The sequence below is a fragment of the Chiloscyllium plagiosum genome, unplaced genomic scaffold, assembly GCF_037043375.1.
Source record: "Chiloscyllium plagiosum isolate Xiang-an unplaced genomic scaffold, Cpla_swu_hap1 HiC_scaffold_22, whole genome shotgun sequence".
Classification (NCBI taxonomy): domain Eukaryota; kingdom Metazoa; phylum Chordata; class Chondrichthyes; order Orectolobiformes; family Hemiscylliidae; genus Chiloscyllium; species Chiloscyllium plagiosum.
In genome coordinates, this window is record NW_028270160.1 from 49,633,001 (window position 1) to 49,652,199 (window position 19,199).

Here is a 19,199-nt window from a genome sequence, read left to right on the forward strand (position 1 = left end):
GTTAAAGAATGAAACCCTCTATTTACATGCAAGTGAAACTTTTAATACTCCCATTCGCAGCAGCCTCACAGCGCCAGGGACCTGGGTTCGATTCTAGTCTTGGGCAACTGTGTGGAGTTTGCATATTCTCCCAGTGTCTGCGTGGGTTTCCTCCGGGTGCTCTGGTTTCCTCCCACAGCCCAAAGATGTGCAGGTCAGGTGAATTGGCAATGCTAAATTGCCCATGGTGTTAGGTACATTAGTCAGAGGGAAATGGGTCTGGGGAGGTTAATCTTCGGAGGGTTGGTGTGGACTTGTTGGGTCGAAGGGCCTGTTTCCACACAGTGGGAAATCTAATCTAATCTAATCTAATGAGTTTGGAATGGCAAATTATCACTGGCATGTAATTTTTGGGTAAATCCAGTTCATCAGATTCATTCAAAATAATAATGAGTTTAAGTTTGCTTCTTGGTTGCATTACAGTCTCACCTGCAACTTCAGAAATCCTCTGTTTTGAGGATCTCCTCAATCCCCAAGCACCCTTCTCCCAAGTCCCTCCCTAAACACCCCTATCTTGCAATTAGATACGTTTTTTTTAAACTCTTTCTTGAACAGTCCAAGTAGTTGTTGTAAGCCATTCCAAAGGTTCTGCTCCATATTCTGCCAACATCTTTTTACTGTCAGCAATAAATTTATCTATAGGTACACAAAACCTGCACTGTTTGCCTTCTGTATGTTTAATGTAAGACTCGAAATAAGCAGTTTACTATTGCTTTTAGATAGATATGTTACTTGCAGTTCATAACACAGCAATATTTTACCATTATCTCAAAAAAGTACAAATCTTGCTTTCAGCATCAAAACAGGATATACAATCCAATGAATGAGCTTTGAATTAGAGTTCAAAATGAATTAGAGTTCAAAATGAATTAGAGCTGAAAAATGTGTAACCTCAGTGTATTGAATTTAAACACTTCTTACTGAAACCACCAAATTACCATCTAGCAGTTACCTTCATTAGTTCCTGCCAGTCCATGAGGAATTCTGTTTACGCTGAGGATATATCCATCTTCAGTCACCACATCATACTCTTCACTTGGGTAACCATGGTAGGAGATAAGCTGAGGCTGAGAAAGCAGAAAGCACAATTAGTCACCTTCTTTTAAAAATTGGAAAGCAAAAACATGGAAGTGAAAATAAAAAGACACTGGCTGGGTCAGAACATTGTGAAAGCTGTAATACCCAGAATAATTAACGGAAATACATCAGTAATGAATCAATGAAAAACCCGAGGGCTCGTGCTCCAAAAGATCAAATATTGTTAGAATTATTGGACTTGCAATGATTTTGAGCAAAACTTTATTCAAAACTACTAGCAGCTTGTATCTAAATGAATGGAACCACTATATGCAAAGAAAAGTACCTCTCTTGACATCTGTATTACTGTTAAACCATTATACTAAAAGTGCTGATTCCACTCAAATGAACTAACAGATCTGTAACTTAATTCAACATCAAATGCCAAGACTTGGTCAGTGATGGGTATCTCCATTGATGGGAATCTATTTTTGCCCCTACTTTATCCCAATAGCACTCAAATCCTGAGGGAGCCACTGTCACCTCAAGGTTGAGCTGTCTTCATGATCTCCCCTGGTACTGTATAGCATCTTTGTACGTTTCTATGCGATACAAGTGTCATGATTGTAACAAAGTCAGCCAGGTGGACCTCAGAATAGGAGTTATCTGATTGGGGCTGTTAATTTGGCTTCTGTGGAGTTATTTCAAAAAGCATTCCAAGAGTTCATACAACTGCCCTGTTTGGAAAACCGCAATTGTACTCTTTCTGTATTGGCTGACTTGCTGTAGTCATGTGATCTCAACCTCTGCTGTAAACACCTTAATGCGCAGTGTGTGGCAGATATTAACTGCTTAGAGCATGCAACATGGTGCCACAGAGGTGCAACTGAAAACGGAGAGTTGAGTTGAAGAGATAGCTACTGAAAGAAATAGCAAAGTCATAAAAAAAAGTCTGCAACTGGGTGGATAAAAATGGTCCTGCCCTCAGGGAGCCAACATTGAATGAATGATATTTGTTCAACAGAGCTCAAGGGGATATCAGCAAGTGACAGCACTAATAGGATTCAGTTGAATCTTATGAGTGTGCACAAATAGGATTGTCTTGGGTACTCGCATAACAAAATCCAACTGCTAAGGGGACAGAAATTTGCTCAAGAATTTATCGCCAATCTCAGATGTTCCCATAGGAATCAATGCTAAAACTTGACTTAGCTTCTGTTCTGCATCTTTAACAAAAAAAATTTAAAACATTATGCCTGTGCCACAAATTCCCACATTGGTAAATCAAACAAAGTATTTTAAAATTAAGTAAAAATGTAATATTCTACAACACTAAGCTTGACCACACTCCATCTCATGGCAAAAGTTGAGCGGACTCCCAGGATTATCTGCATTGACTGATGTCTGCACATAGATGACGGCTTAGGCCTCTGTTTCATTTCAAGTGGGCAGTAAGCACCCATGGGCAGAACCAGAAGCAAAAGGAAATCAAAGCCGGGAGCCTGAAGGTAAGAAACAAGACACGAGAATGGTTGCTGCATTCCAAGGCAAGGCAATGTTAAGCAAAAATAATGTTAAGCAGTGCAACGTTAAATGAGGATTCCCTTTACTATGACGTCAATGACAAAGTCACGTTCCAGTGTGACTCCAGTAAGACAGACTTGGGCAATTCTAATGTAGCACGATCCAACTAGTTGCATTCGAATGAAGAGACAATGAAGATGAATAAATGACAGGTGGAGATGGAACCAGAGAGAGAAAACAGCAGGTGGGCAGACAAAGGAATGAGTAATGGTGAGTCAAAAAGTGTGGTGCTTATGCTCAAAAGATCGACTCTTCTGCTCCTCGGATGCTGCCCAGCACCACACTGAATTCCAGCAACTGCAGTCCTCACTTTCTCCTAATGAATAATGGTGAGCTCGAGAGGAAGGAAAGATACTAAATCAGATTCTTCATGGGTGAAAACGGGTTAGCTGTGGTAATGATAGCCCATGTAAATGACAAGGCCTGGTGCATAGGGGTTAGGGAAGGACATGGAAGGTGGTGCTCAGGCCCTAAAATTATTGAACTTTATGTCTCGTCCAAAAGACTGCAAGATTTCCAAGCAGAAAATGAGATGCTCTCCTTCCAGCTTACACAGAGCTTCACTAGAGCATTGCAGCAAGACTAACAGAGATGTTGAAGCTAGAAGGAGAATGTAAGGACGGCAGATGCTGGAGATCAAAGTGTGGCACTGGAAAAGCACAGCAGGTCAGGCAGCATCCAAGCAGCAGAAGAATCAAAGTTTCAGGCATAAACCCTTCATCAGTGATGAGAAAGATGTTGGCCAGGAACACTGTGTTGAAGAGGTAGGCAACTGGAAATTCGAGTCACTTTTGCAGTCAGAATGTAGGTGTTCCACTATGTAGAGGAGAACGTATTGTCAGCAGTGTCTACAGTAGACTAGTTTGAATGAAGTGTAGGTAAAACCACTACTTCACCTGAAAGGTGGTTAAGGATGGTGAGGAGGGAGGAAGTAAACAGGCAGGTATTGTACCTTCTGCAATTGCTTGGGAAGGTGCAGCAGAAGAGGAGTGGACCAGCATGTTCCAGAGGGAACAGTCCTGTGGAAGGTTGACAAGGGCGGAGAGGTGAATGTGTGCCTGGTGGTGGCATCCCACTGGGAGTGACATAAATGGCAGTTTGTGGATACTGGTTGGGCAAAAAATGAGCATATAGATTAGAATGGTGCTGGAAAAGCACAGCAGTTCAGGAGCAAAAAAAAACAAAAAAAAAAAAAAAATTCGACATTTCGGGCAAAAGCCCTTCATCAGGAATACTGTATTCCTGATGAAGGGCTTTTACCCGAAACGTCAATTTTCCTGCTCCTCCGATGCTGCCTGAACTGCTGTGCTTTTCCAGCACCAATCTAATCTAGACTCTGGTTTCCAGCATCTGCAGTCATTTTTTTTACCTAGTAAATGAGGATTGGGAAACCCCATTAGTTCTGTGGACAGTGGATGACAAGCAGTGAGGGCAGAAATGTGGGAGATAGATTGGACTTGACTGAGGGCCCTGACAACCATAGGGGTTGGGAAATCCTTGGCTGAGGTAAAACATACTGCCAGGCCTGCCGAGTATGTCCAATTATTTCTGTTTTTAATTCAGATATCCAGCACCCACAGTTCTTTGTTTTCAGTTCTTGGACATTGTCTTTGCTTGTGAATTCTCTAATCAATACTTGCTTAGGAACAATATAGTACCAATACATCCCCAACCAGCCTTTTGAAAGTATCTTTCTCAAGCTGTTTCTAACTGCTCCTAATTATCCAAAATAAAGCTCATTACTTCACTTGTAGAGATATCTGGATGTGAATTACAAGCAAGGGAAGCAGATGTACACAGTCAACATGTTTCAAGTTGATTCCTCCTTATAAAGAATGCTGCAGAATCAAGGAATGTGAAATCTTTCAGATTCAATTTAAAAAACAGCTAGAAAAACTCTTTAGAAGTCATTTACCCTGCAGTGACAATCAATGTGGAAGATTAGCACCTTACTCAAAACGGTGCAAAAGGATGCAATTCTCCAAGTGCTGCAGAAAGAAATGTTGATAGATGACCTAAAACCATCAAAGACACAACTGTGGTTGCAAGAGAGCGCTGGGTGTACAGAGATGAACAGATAGCACAAATAGTGTCTTGTACAAAGGAAATAGAGTTAATTATCCCAATGCCTACAAGGTGATGAGGGGAAATCTGGAAGCACATCCATGCAAATCACCAGGAATTGAGTATAGTCTAAGAAATGCGAGTGAAGTGCTACATTGGCCAAGCATGAGCAATGAGATTAAGGACACAACCAGGCACTGCAGTGCAGTGCTTGGAACAAATACCAGGCTTAGCATACTCAAACCATTTGTGACACATGACACCCCAAATAAATCATAGATGAAGCTTAGAATAGACCTCTTCACACTCATAAGAACTTATTGACTACTATTCTGACCAGTGGGATTGTAGTATGCCTGAAAGCACACTTCAGTCATTACTGCATTCATGCATGGCGATAACCAACAACAGACCTCAATCCACAAGCAAATAATTCAGCCGCTTTATAAGGATTGGGAAATTCAACATCTCACATCATTTCCAAATTATTCGTAGTCTAATGGAAAGACTGAGACAGCAATGATTATCATCAAAGGTATCAGAAACATTAAAAAAAACTAAGCATAATGAACAAAGGGATCCGAAACAAAAAATAAATCAAGCAAATCCAGAACAGGTTTGTGTAAGACAATTCGAGTGAAGGAACACACCTACTGAGGAAATGAAAAGTAGTTCAATTCAAAGACCAATGTCATGCTGAATATAAACTACTCTTCCAACAGCAAAAAAAAACTACTGAAGCCAAAAATATTAAGTTTGAGTGACAAAAACAATGTGAAACAACAGAGTCAAATTTTGATTTGATAGAACTGCTAAGTCATTGCCAGAGCCAAGCACCAGAAAACCAGTCACAGTGCAAATGTACAACGCTCTCAACAAAATTCAGCCCATGTGACAACTTCAGGCCTATGTGGAATAGTTGTCACTTTGATTCAACATAGTTAACAAGTGATGGTAGCCACAGATTCTATATACAAGAGAAGGTGTGCCTTCACTGCCAAAAGCAGATCACAAAGAAGTGATCTGAATCTAGATTCTGAATCTAATGGCCATTCTGTATTCTATGCAGGTGGTGCAGATCACGAAGAAGTGATCTCATCACCTGCACAGAAGACAGAATGGCCATTAGATTCAGAATTCCATTGCGCTCCAGCAATTGAAATGGATCAACAACAACAACACTGATCACATCAACAATGTTGTCTCAAGAATGGCACACATCAGAGAAGGAATGAGTAGATACCAGAGGAATAGTCAATAACAGTGTGCATGTGTATAGTTAGGAGACCAGCACAATTTAAAGACGATGTATGCAATGCACGTGAGGAAACAGATGCAAGTTGAACTGAAAGTGAGCACACTTTGGTTGACAAATGACGATTTTCGTGGTCATCATGGACATTGCTAACTTGAGCAATGTGAAGAAGGAAATGATAGTGTATGCAAGTTTTAGAAGATTTTTCTGAAGAAAGAGGGTGTGATTGGAGAAATGCAATTGCACTCAGAGTGCTGGTTAGCCTGTGTTCATCATTTGACCTCGATCTTCACTAAGTATCTTTGTGTGCTGTCTATGGGAGCCATTAAACACACGTTACTGAAAAATACTCCTGTTTATGTTCTCTAAATTATTTTTCAAGAATATAAATAAGTGAGAACATTGTATAGTTCAGTGAGCCCTGATTAGCAGCTTCTTCAGTTTGTGATAGCTGGTCAATGTACCCCTGGGTGAGAGAAGGCAAACTTCAGCCAGGAATACCTGTTTGGATCACAAAACATGAACCCTTTTGGAAATAGGTGTAGAGAATGTGTACAGAACCCAGAAGTACAAGGTTCAGCTTTGATGCCCTCTGCAATTTGATGAACAATTGGCAAGAAAATCTGAATCAACAGGATTTAGAGTTTGCCTCAACCCTGTGGAACTTCTTCTAGTTCCTAACTAGTTCCTTTACTCTGCCTTCTTCCCCAGTAGTCTAAGATTATCCATCTTCCTCTGCTTCAACTAATTATTCAATTACTTCTACCTTGATTATGGCAAAGAACTCCAATCCAATATAAGAACATCTCTGCTAACCTCTCCTGCTGAGTAATTTTAATTTGACGCCAACTCATTAGGGACTGAGAGATTGATATATATATTGTTTATCTATTTACCCTGTCCTTTATATCAAGAGATATTTCGAACAAAACCAATGGAATCCTGCCCTGCAAGAAAATTGAAGATGAGATAACTGGGGGAAACAAGTGCAATATCAGAATTTCTGGAATAACATTTCCTTCACCTTATAATGTACATACGATATGTCCATGACACTACATATAACTTTACAAGCACTTTGAAAAAGTTTCAAAACCATGCATTTCCACAGAAAGTAGAAATGAAATGCATTTTTTAAGTATCAGTTTTATGTATTAATGCTGAGCAATCTTGTTGGAAATTTATTGTCACCTAAATTAGCAACTTACAATATTCATAAATGCTTCAGGGTCCACCTTCAACTGATGTGGGGTTACCAGAATCTTTTTGCACACACACTCATCTTTCATTAGAAACAACAGCGCAAAAAACAGAAGGCTCATCTTTGATCTGCAAAAAAAAAAGTACACAAAATTGACTTATTTATCAAAACCAAACAAACAATTTACATTGTGGTGAAAGTGAAGCCACTCAGATAAATCACCAATGGTCACACTGTAGGGAACCAGATGTTATTAAAAGATCAGGTTTATATTATATATGCAAAATTAGGCAAAATGAAATTCTAAAAACTTCATTAATTCACTATCTGAAGGGGTGGTGGAAGCAGATTTAGTCATAACTCCAAAAGGAGAATTGGATATGTGTTTGTCACAGGGAAAAAAAAATCCAGGGCTATGGAGGAAAGAACAAGGGAGTAGGAGTAAATGGACAAAATCTTTCAAAGAGTCAGCACAGGAAAAATTGACCAAATGACGTCATTCTATGGTGTACGACAATGATAATAAGCAACATTTAATTTTCCAATTCGCTAACAGTTAAAACTGACAATTGGATGATCTTTGAGATTACTTCTTTCAAGCAAGACAAACTCTATGGACAATTACAAAGACATTAATCCTGCAACAGGTGACAGCTGCAGAATCAATGCAATCTTTTGAAAGTTATAAAGTAAATATAATGTTGATTTTCCTAAAATGTACTGTACAAAACAGCTGTAAACATAAATAAGCTTTGAAAGAAAAATTAACTGCTGCTACCAGCTTAAATCCCAGTAGTATTTTGTACAAAAACAAGCAGCAGTAAATGTGGAGATGTATATAATAATGCTAATTAAAATTCCTGCAAGTGAAATAAAAGGAGATATATCTTAGCAAACATCGCTATTGATATTTGGATGATATTTTATCACTAAACAATAAGTAATCAACAACTACAAGCAGAAGCTATAACGAAAGGTAACATATAACTTAATAGAATAAAGTTAATAAAATATATCAAACTTAGTTACAACATACTTGGTGCGAAACTCGAATGATCCCAATCTGAATATGGCCAAGGCAGAAAAAAAAAATCAACTTTGTTTATCTGAAAAGGAAGGAAACATACTAAATAGAAAACAATAAGAAAGAAAGCAAAACAAAAAGATTAGGGAACTTAGTTTAAGAGACAAGCTCGTTTTCTTGCCAGTGAGAACCTCTACTAATCACTACAAAGTAGGCATCTGTTCTTGAAATATCAACTCTATCTACAACTCTAAACATTTACGTAAATTTTAACATTTGTCCTCCTTTTGTATTCTTCTAAAAAAGGTTGTCTCACCGCTATTTCTAGATAAGCACCTGACAGTTAATCCATCTATTACCTTCACATCAAATTATGGAAACAAATGCTAGCACTCTGAGCAACAATTTATCAAGCTCTGATAAGTTAAATACCACTTGGCATAAACTTGTTATCATGCTGCTATCATTTGTATTAGCCTACGAGTTTACAAACATTGAGAAATAAAGCAGCAATCTGACTCAAAGTATTTGCGCCTCTGAAGGGTAAACCATCAACACACTAGTTGTACCGAATGGAGTGATTCCTCATTCTACCTTTTATACAACACCCATCACATGAAAGAGGAAGAACTGTTACCCTTGGCGCCAACTACAGCTTTCAGCAGACTGCCAGGGGAATAGCAATGAATTGTGTTAACCACATCAGATGATCCTAGTGTGATCAGAAGTCAAAACAAATTGGGTCCACTGCCAAGGAAGGTCCAAAGCGGATAACGGCTTCTTCTTAAAATAGAGTTTTGATGATCAACCATGTGATGGCAATGTAATGGAATTGCTCAATTAAGGGGAAAAGAAATGACATTCTAAATTTCCTAACTCAGATTACTGTTTTTCAAACACCAATAACATTTAGTGGTGCCCATGAGAACTAAGTTGACTGTGAATAGAGATAGTTAAAAATCACAACACCAGTTTATAGTCCAACAGGTTTATTTGAAAGCACTAGCTTTCAAAGCATTGCTCCTTCATCAGGTACCTGAAGGAGCAGTGCTCTGAAAGCTCGAGCTTCCAAATAAACCTATTGGAGTATAACCTGGTGTTGTGTGATTTTTAACTTTGTCCACCCCAGTCCAACACCAACTTCTCCACATTGCGAACAGAGAGACCGATGTCATACAGGCTGGAAACATTGAAGGTTATAAGAAACCATTTGAAATTTGAATTGTGGTACACCCAAGCAAATCATACAATACCATACTGCTGTAACAGTTAAAATGAATCCTCAGCATCCCTTAAATGGGTCCCTGGAAATGCAGCAGGCATAGGAGATTGGGCCCTCGTACTTGTTCTGGTTGTTTCATTGAATAAATTCCTGATATCAACTTGCCGATTTTACTTTCATTCAAAAAAGGCAAAAAACAAGCGCAGAATGTGTAATCACATAACCTCCTGTGTAGAGAAGCAAGTCTGTCTTTCAGCAAATCTAATCAGTTATCAACAGTTGAAGCTCAAGTTATTTTCTCCATTCACTGAAATCTTCTTCAGTCTTTTTCAGCATTATCTGGTTTCGAGAATTCACATTGCTCCGCTATTTCTGCAACACTAAATGCATGTCTGTTTGACAACCTCAACCTACACTTTTACCCCAGTTTCATCAATTTGTTGATTAGGTGGGTTGAAGGGGCATCATTAACCATTTCCAGATGATGTACAGCAAACTTTGTTTTAACCAGTATGTTATGAACTGGCACCTCCGATAAACTACAAAAATTATATACCCGAAATACTGAAAATTTACTGTATTGTTGCAATCTTTGTGATGTCTGAGTAGTTAGTTGCGAGTGTGAGTGAAAAGGTTGTCTGCTAAGTTTCACTTAAGGTAAAATTGCATTATTTACAGAATAAATTACTTACATAATAAACTATAACAGTGATGTGTATACTCCCTGCATTAAGTTCCAATTACATTGGACCTCGGTCAACCAGCATACTTCTGGACTCATAAGTCCATTTGTTTTACATCCTAAAGCAAACACTGTAAATCAGAGAGGGGGCAGATGTTCACAGGTAAAGGGACGGCTGGAAAATGGGAAGCCTTCAGAAATGAGATAACGAGGATCCAGAGAAAGTATATTCCTGCTAGGGTGAAAGGAAAGGCTGGTAGGTATAGGGAATGCTGGATGACTGAAGAAATTGAGGGTTTGATTAAGAAAAAGAAGGAAGCATATGTAAGGTATAGACAGGATAGATCGAGTGAATCCTTAGAAGAGTATAAAGGCAGTAGGAGTATACTTAAGAGGGAAATCAGGAGAGCAAAAAGGGGACGTGAGGTAGCTTTGCCAAATTGAGTTATGGAAAATCCAAAGGGTTTTTACAAATACGTTAAGGACAAAAGGGTAACTAGGGAGAGAATAGGGCCCCTCAAAGATCAGCAAGGCGGCTGTTGTGTGGAGCAGCAGAAAATGGGGGAGATACTAAATGAGTATTTTGCATCAGTATTTACTGTGATAAAGGATATGGAAGATATAGAATGCAGGGAAATAGATGGCGACATCTTGAAAAATGTCCAGATTACAGAGGAGGAAGAGCTGAATGTCTTGAAACTCGTAAAGGTGGATAAATCTCCAGGACCTGATCGGGTGTACCCTAGAACTCTGTGGGAAGCTAGAGAAGTGATTGCTGGGCCTCTTGCTGAGATATTTGTATCATCGATAGTCACAGATAAGGTGCCAGAAGACTGGAGGTTGGCTAACGTGGTGCCACTGTTTAAGAAGGGTGGGCAAGTTGTTGGGAGGGAATCCTGAGGGACAGGATGTACATGCATTTGGAAAGGCAAGGACTGATTTGGGATAGTCAACATGGCTTTGTGCATGGGAAATCATGTCTCACAAACTTGATTGAGTTTTTTGAAGTAACAAAGAGGATTGATGAAGGCAGAGCAGTAGATGTGATCTATATGGACTTCAGTAAGGCGTTCGACAAGGTTCCCCATGGGACACTGATTAGCAAGGTTAAATCTCATGGAATACAGGGAGAACTAGCCATTTGGATACAGAACTGGCTCAAAGGTAGAAAACAGAGGGTGGTGGTGGAGGGTTGTTTTTCAGACTGGAGGCCTGTGACCAGTGGAGTGCCACAAAGGATCAGTGCTGGGTCCTTTACTTTTTGTCATTTACATAAATGATTTGGATGCGAGCATAAGAGGTACAATTAGTAAGTTTGCAGATGACACCAAAATTGGAGGTGCAGTAGATAGCGAAGAGGGTTACCTCAGATTACAACAGGATCTTAACAAGATGGGCTGAGAGGTGGCAGATGGAGTTTATTCAGATAAATGCGAGGTGCTGCATTTTGGGAAAACAAATCTTAGCAGGACTTATACACTTAATGGTAAGGTCCAAGGGAGTGTTGCTGAACAAAGAGACCTTGGAGTGCAGGTTCATAGCTCCTTGAAAGTGGAGTCGCAGGTAGATAGGATAGTGTAGGTGGCCTTTGGTATGCTTTCTTTTATTGGTCAGAGTATTGAGTACAGGAGTTAGGAGGTCATGTTGCAGCTGTACAGGACTTTGGTTAGACCACTGTTGGAATAGTGCAATTCTGGTCTCCTTTCTATCGGAAAGATGTTGTGAAACTTGAAAGGGTTCAGAAAAGATTTACAAGGATGTTGCCAGGGTTGGAGGATTTGAGCTATAGGGAGAGGCTGAACAGGCTGGGCTGTTTCCCTGGAGCGGAGGCGGCTCAGGGGTGACCTTATAGAGGTTTACAAAATAATGAGGGGCATGGATAGGGTAAATAGACAAAGTCTTTTCCCTGGGGCCAAGGAGTCCAGAACTAGAGGGCACAGATTAGGGCGAGTGGGGAAAGATATAAAAGAGACATAAAGGGCAACCTTTTCCACACAGAGGGTGGTACATTATGGAATGTGCTGCCAGAGAGTGTGATGGAGGCTGGTACAATTGCAACATTTAAGAGGCATTTGGATGGGCATTTGAATAGGAAGGGTTTGGAGTGATATGGGCCAGGTGCTGGCAGGTGGGACTAGATTGGGTTGGGACATTTGATCAGTATGGATGGGTTGGACCGAAGGGTCTGTTTCCATGCTGTACATCTCAATGACTCTATGATCATCAGAAGAGTCTACTGCATGCAGTATACTAGGTAACAATTTTCAAGTCCTTCGCGATGTTGCTCTTTTCATTAATCACCAAGCTCTGGATGCATTCAAAACTCCACCTTTTTTGCTCTAAACAGATTGAAAATTCTGTATAATGTCTACATGGTTAATTAAACTTAATGAAATATCTTCCAGGATACCTTCAATAACTTCAGGCTTGCTTATTTATATTGCTAGACAATTTCTTCTGTGAAAGAAAATCTTATTCTGAATGACATCCTTGTTCATAGCTTGAATGAATGAAGTAACACTTCAGGAAAGCAAATTTGTAAAAAATGTTACCATTCACAAACTTAGATTCATGATGGTGACCTTCAAAATTGTCTACCAATATATATTTGCCAGCTTGAAACTATCAAAGCTAATCTTCCAAATACTCATTTCATGGGTGCAAAGATATGAAGAAACCATTCTCGAAATGATTCGTTTATCCGTACATTACTGTGCTACACTGTGTATAGCTATGCAACTCCCTTAAAATCATGCAGCTCAGTTAGCTCTTCCAAGATCTTTATTTTACATAAGCGTGTAGCATTTGCACATGTGTACCTGTAATTCTATTTGTAACTAGAAGAACTAGGTTAACTCATATCTGTCAAAGAAGAATATGGTAAGCAGTACTAACATTAGCTCATTTGTCTGCATTATATTTTGTCAAGGAATAGATATGTTCAGAAATGAATTTGTTAGAAGATTACACAGTACTGTTTTGCAGTTTCATGGCAGTAGATTTTAGTTTAGTCTGTAAATCTAACCTAATGCCATGATAAAGTTTAAAGCACAAAAGCCATCTATCAATAAGGTACAATCAAATCCATTTCACTTTTTTTGCCTTCTAAATGAACACTGGACTGGAGATAAGGACACCCTCTAAACATTTAATAAATGTTATTTACATAAACCAAACTCTAAATTAAGCACATGTAGAATATGATGACAATCAATTTTATTTGATTCAGAACTAGTGAAAAACCTCAGCATTTGTTCTTTTTGACCGCGGTATCACAATGTAGATGAATTAAAATCATATACTATCACCATAAACCTTCAGATCTACCCTTTTTCAACACATCTACAGGTGCAAATATCCTACTAGTGTCAACACAACTCTTTGACGCATTACAAGTTGACTTTTATTGGATGCCACAATGGCAGGATGGAATTTATAATTCACACATGGTAACTTTAATTTTACCAATGACAGTTATAAACATGCTGTAGAGGTGCCAGTGTTGGACTTGGATGGATGAAGACACACGCGCACACTCTCCCCCACACACACATTCACTCCTTCACATGCACGCGCACACAAGTCTATGAGGTGAATATGCATTTGCAGATAGAACATAGAAAAATACAGCACAGAATAGGCCCTTTGGCTCACAATGTTGTGCCGAGGTTTAATCCTAATGTAAAATATAGTAACTTAACCTATGCACCCCTCAACTCACTGCTGTCCATGTGAACTAGGATGAGGTGGGGGAAGGGGAAATGAGGAAGCTATTGAAATCCACATTGATGCCCTGGGGTTGAAGTGTTCCGAGGCGGAAGATGAGGCGTTCTTCTTCCATGCGTCTGGTGAATGGACAGCAGTCACTTAAATGTCCCCAATGACTCTGCTTCCACCACCACAGCTAGCAACACATTCCATGCATTCACAACTCTCTGCATAAAGAGGTAAAAACAATGACTGCAGATGCAGGAAACCAGATTCTGGATCAGTGGTGCTGGAACAGCACAGCAATTCAGGCAGAATCCGAGGAGCTTCGAAATCGACGTTTCAGGCAAAAGCCCTTCATCAGGAATAAAGGCAGAGAGCCTGAAGCGTGGAGAGATAAGCTAGAGGAGGGTGGGGGTGGGGATAGAGCAGCATAGAGTACAATAGGTCAGTGGGGGCGGAGATGAAGGTGATAGGTCAGGGAGGAGAGGGTGGAGTGGATAGGTGGAAAAGGAGCTAGGCAGGTCGGACAAGTCAAGGGGACAGTTTTGCTGGAGGTTAGAAACTAGGATGAGGTGGGGGAAGGGGAAATGAGGAAGCTATTGAAATCCACATTGATGCCCTGGGGTTGAAGTGTTCCGAGGCGGAAGATGAGGCGTTCTTCTTCCATGCGTCTGGTGGTGAGGGAGTGGCGGTGGAGGAGGCCCAGCACCTCCATATCCTCGGCAGAGTGGGAGGGGGAGTTGAAATGTTGAGCCACGGGGCGGTTTGGTTGATTGGTGCGGGTGTCTCGGAGATGTTCCCTAAAGCGCTCTGCTAGGATGCGTCCAGTCTCCCCAATGTAGAGGAGACCGCATCGGGAGCAACGGATACAATACTAATATCATTTATTGTATCCGTTGCTCCCAATGCGATCTCCTCTACATTGGGGAGACTGGGCACCTCCTAGCAGAGCGCTTTAGGGAACATCTCCGAGACACCCGCACCAATCAACCAAACCGCCCCATGGCTCAACATTTCAACTCCCCCTCCCACTCTGCCGAGGATATGGAGGTGCTGGGCCTCCTCCACCGCCACTCCCTCACCACCAGACGCATGGAAGAAGAACGCCTCATCTTCCGCCTCGGAACACTTCAACCCCAGGGCATCAATGTGGATTTCAACAGCTTCCTCATTTCCCCTTCCCCCACCTCATCCTAGTTTCTAACCTCCAGCAAAACTGTCCCCTTGACTTGTCCGACCTGCCTAGCTCCTTTTCCACCTATCCACTCCTCCCTGACCTATCACCTTCATCTCCTCCCCCACTGACCTATTGTACTCTATGCTACTCTATCCCCACCCCCACCCTCCTCTAGCTTATCTCTCCACGCTTCAGGCTCTCTGCCTTTATTCCTGATGAAGGGCTTTTGCCTGAAACGTCGATTTCGAAGCGCCTCGGATGCTGCCTGAATTGCTGTGCTCTTCCAGCACCACTGATCCAGAATCTCTGCATAAAGAACCTACCTCTGATGTCTCCTTTATACCTTCCTCCTAATATCTTCAAACTATGACTCCTCGTACCAGTCAATCCTGCCCTGGGGAAAAGTCTCTGGCTATTGACTCTATCTATTCCACTCATTATTTTGTACACCTCGATCAGGTCGCCTCTTCCTCCTCCTCTCCAGAGAGAAAAGTCCAAGCTTATTCAACGTTTCTTCATAAGGCACGCCCTCCAGTCCAGGCAGCATCCTGGTAAATTTTCTTTGCACCCTCTCCAAAGCCTCTGTGTCTTTCCTTATAGTAGGGCGACCAGAACTGGACACAATATTCCAAGTGTGGTCTCACCAAGGACTTGTAGAGCTGTGGCAAAACCTCATGGTTCTTAAACTCGATTCCCCTGTTAATGAAAGCCAAAACACCATATGCTTTCTTAACTACCCTATCCACTTGGGTGGCAACTTTGAGGTATCTATGTACTTGCACACCCAGATCCCTCTGTTCCTCCACACTAGCAAGAGTCCTGTCTTTAATCCTGTATTCAACATTCGAATTTGACCTTCCAAAAAATGCATCACTTTGCATTTATCCAGCTTGAACTCCATCTGCCATTTCTCAGCCCAGCTCTGCATCCTCCTATGTCACGCTGCTGCCTGCAGTAGCCCTCAGTACTATCAACGACACCTCCAACCTTTGTCTCATCTGCAAGTTTACTAACCCACCCCTCAACCTCCTCATCCAAGTTATTTGTAAAAACTACAAGGAGCAGAGGCCCAAGAACAGAGCCCTGCGGGACCCCACTCAAACTGACCTCCAGGCAGAATACTTTCCATCTACAACTACTCTCTGCCTTTTGTCAGCCAGCCAATTCTGAATCCAGATAGCTAAATCTCCCTTCATCCCCATACATCCTGACTTTATGAATGAGCCTACCATGTGGAACCTTTTCAAATGCCTTGCTGAAGTCCATATACACCACATCCACTGTTCAACTGCCGACCTGTCTTGACATCTCCTCAAAGAACTCAAAAAGATTTGAGAGGCATGACCTGCCCCTCACAAAGCCATACTGACTGCCTTTAAACACACTATGTTTTGCCCAACAGTCATAAACCCTATCCCTCAGAATTCTTTCCAAAGCTTTGCTGACCACAGATGTAAGACTAACTGGTGTGTAATTGCCAGGGATTTCCCTATTACCCTTCTTGAAAAGAGGAACAACATTTGCCTCCTTCCAATCCTCCGGTACGACTCCTGTGGAGAGTGAGGAGGCAAATATCCTTGTCAGTGGCTTAGCAACCTCCTTTCTCGGAGCAGCCTAGGATAAATCTGGTCTGGTCCTGGGGACTTATCAATCTTAATGTTTTCCAAAATTTCTAGCACATCAACCTCATCAATCTTGATCTGGTCAAAACTGTATCCCAGCTCCTCTAAGTTTTCATTTACAACAAAGGTCCCTTTCCTTGGTGAAAACCAAAGCAAAAAACTCATTTAGGGCTTCCCCTATCTGCTCAGATTTCACGCACAAGTTTCCTGATTGGCCCTACCTTCTCCCTGATCATTCTCTTATTCCTCAAACGAGTAAAATGCCTTTGTGTTCTCCCTAATCCTTCTTGCCAAGCCTTTTTCGTGCCCCCTCCTGGCTCTCCTCAGTCTATTTCTGAGCTCCTTTCTAGCAAGCCTGTAATCCTCTAAAGCTGTGCTAGATCCTTGCTTCTTCCACCTTATGTAAACTGCCTTCTTCCTTTTGACAAGAAGTTCCTCTGTTGTTGTCCTCCAAGGTTCCTCATATTCTATTTTGTTCAAAAAGCACACAATCTGTAGGCAGTCAGTCCATGTGACATTTTATAAATTCCTACTTTGGAAATAGAACAGCTCTGACTCAAGGTTGGAATATAGTCAGACTCAAACATCACATTGAGAAAATGTATAAGGTATAAGCAGGTAGAGAAAGAGTTAAGTTTTGGGTTTTGTGAAACAAAGATTCAGCTAAGCATGAATTGGATCAAATAAGGACTTGCCATAAAAAATGAGGCGCTGGAGGCAAGGGTAGTGAATTACCCAGGTGGAAAAGCACTCATTATGTAAAGCCATTTAACAAGATGAAGCAGCATTCAGTATGTAAAGACAGTTAACAAGGTGAAAAGCATTCATTCTGTGAAGCCAATTAACAAGGTAAAGAACATTCATTGTGGTACAGCAGATTGCTTAATCTTTACTATTGCTGACTGTAACGGTCACCCAACCAATATGTACGTTGCCTTGTCTGGATGCTCCAGTCTGTAAATGACCATATAATTCGTTAAGAACCTGCTGTTCCAAAGAAGACCGAAACCTCATGTCTCTGTTCCCATGGGCGATCGTTCTCTCTCCCTCCAGGGCCCGGAGTAAAGATGAAGGAGGTAAAACTACACTATGTCTCTGAGCATTTTGCTTCAACTGATACGGAGATAGGGAAACAGGATGATAACACCTTTAATGTCTGAGGAGAGGTCACTTTTTTTTTAAAATAAAACCTTAAGTTATCTCTGGAATGTGACTTGAAAGTAGTTCTGGGATTTACATATTAACGAATCGAAACTTGCAACCCCATTCTAAGTGATTAAAGAATTAACAGCAATCTAGGTTTGTTCAATACATCACATCAGTTGTAGGACATTGATCTTTTACTACAAATTCTGTATCCTGCGATACTGCCCCACTAACTACCTGACGAAGGAGCAGTGCTCCAAAAGCTTGTACTTTCAAATAAACCTGCTGGATTATAATCTGGTGTTGTGTGATTTTTAAATTAGTTACAAACAAGAAGGATGACCAATGCTTCTACTGGATGCCTCCCTAGCCTGGGGGAAGTGACCTGGGAAGTCCTCCAGTTCCAGAAAATGTCTGCATGCTTTCCAGTTGAAGCATTAATTTGCTTTAATTCCAGTAGAAGCATTAATTCACTATCAAAACTTCCAGTTGTTATTAGAGAACGCATTGGCAGAATGTCTGATAATGCAGTTTTCTGTACCTTACTGAACTAAAAATCGTCTCAGATTTAAAATGAATTAACCCAGCAACGATCATCATTTCTGAAAATGTTCCAAATTTCCATCACCCTTTCTGTGTAGAAGTGTTCCCTAACCTCATGCCTGAAAGGCTTCACCCCAATTTGTAGGTTACCTTTTAGTCCTAGGCTTACCATAAATTTTGCAAAGACAACAATGCAATAAACTTTGGTCTTGTCAGTAACACTTTGCTTTGCTTTAAATATACCATGTATCTTTGCGTCACTGACAATCTTGGATATGTAGCTCTCTAACCTGAAAACTAGGTCCTCATCAAGTACAATAAACTGTTGAGACACCAATTCACACCCCTTTAGAACACCACCCGACATGTTGCTAGTGAGAAAGGAGGGGGAGGAGGACAATTTGTTTGTCTGTACGAGCTGAAAAATGTGAGCAACCACATCAATTGTGACTTGGACAGTACTCTGCAATACTCAGTTCAATGTCATGTTAGTTTTATCTCAAAGCAGATTACATTCTGTTTGCATTTCTCAACAAGTGTTATTCTTGATAAACAGATGGGAGAAATACCTGCAAGGGAGACTATTTCAATTGCAAAAGCAATAGTAAATCTGGAGTAAGTCTTCACAAACCTCACAACAAATCAATATATTAGGCAACACGAACAAGACCAATTCCATATCTTATGCTAACTGCATTCACTTTTCAGAACTAACTCAGACCTTTCTCAACAGTAAAAGAAACATGAATATTTCTCAGAAATGTGATGTTCCAAACTTATTTGTACAAAATATTCAAATGGTCTAACATGTTTTATGACAAATAATCTAGAGAAATAATCTAGATGCAGTACTAAAACACACAAAGAGCATAATTTGGAACAAATTGCAAATACATAATTAAGCAAAATATG

General features: G+C 40.6%; 1 protein-coding gene across 3 annotated transcripts in view; it reads right to left on the minus strand.

Moving 5' to 3' along the window:
* The window catches only part of lipf (lipase F, gastric type), a 48,242-nt gene that overhangs the window by 25,995 nt on the left and 3,048 nt on the right, over positions 1–19,199 (minus strand). For 2 of the 3 annotated variants that reach the window (XM_043712403.2, XM_087999043.1), the window contains exons 2-4: positions 8,197–8,266; positions 7,168–7,288; positions 992–1,106 (exon numbers count right to left, since the gene is read on the minus strand). In XM_043712403.2, coding sequence (XP_043568338.1) covers positions 992–1,106; positions 7,168–7,281 — 229 coding nt within the window. In that variant the 5' untranslated portion in view covers positions 7,282–7,288; positions 8,197–8,266. The remainder of the gene's footprint in view (positions 1–991; positions 1,107–7,167; positions 7,289–8,196; positions 8,267–19,199) is intronic. The other variant, XM_043712404.2, reaches the window with a different exon arrangement.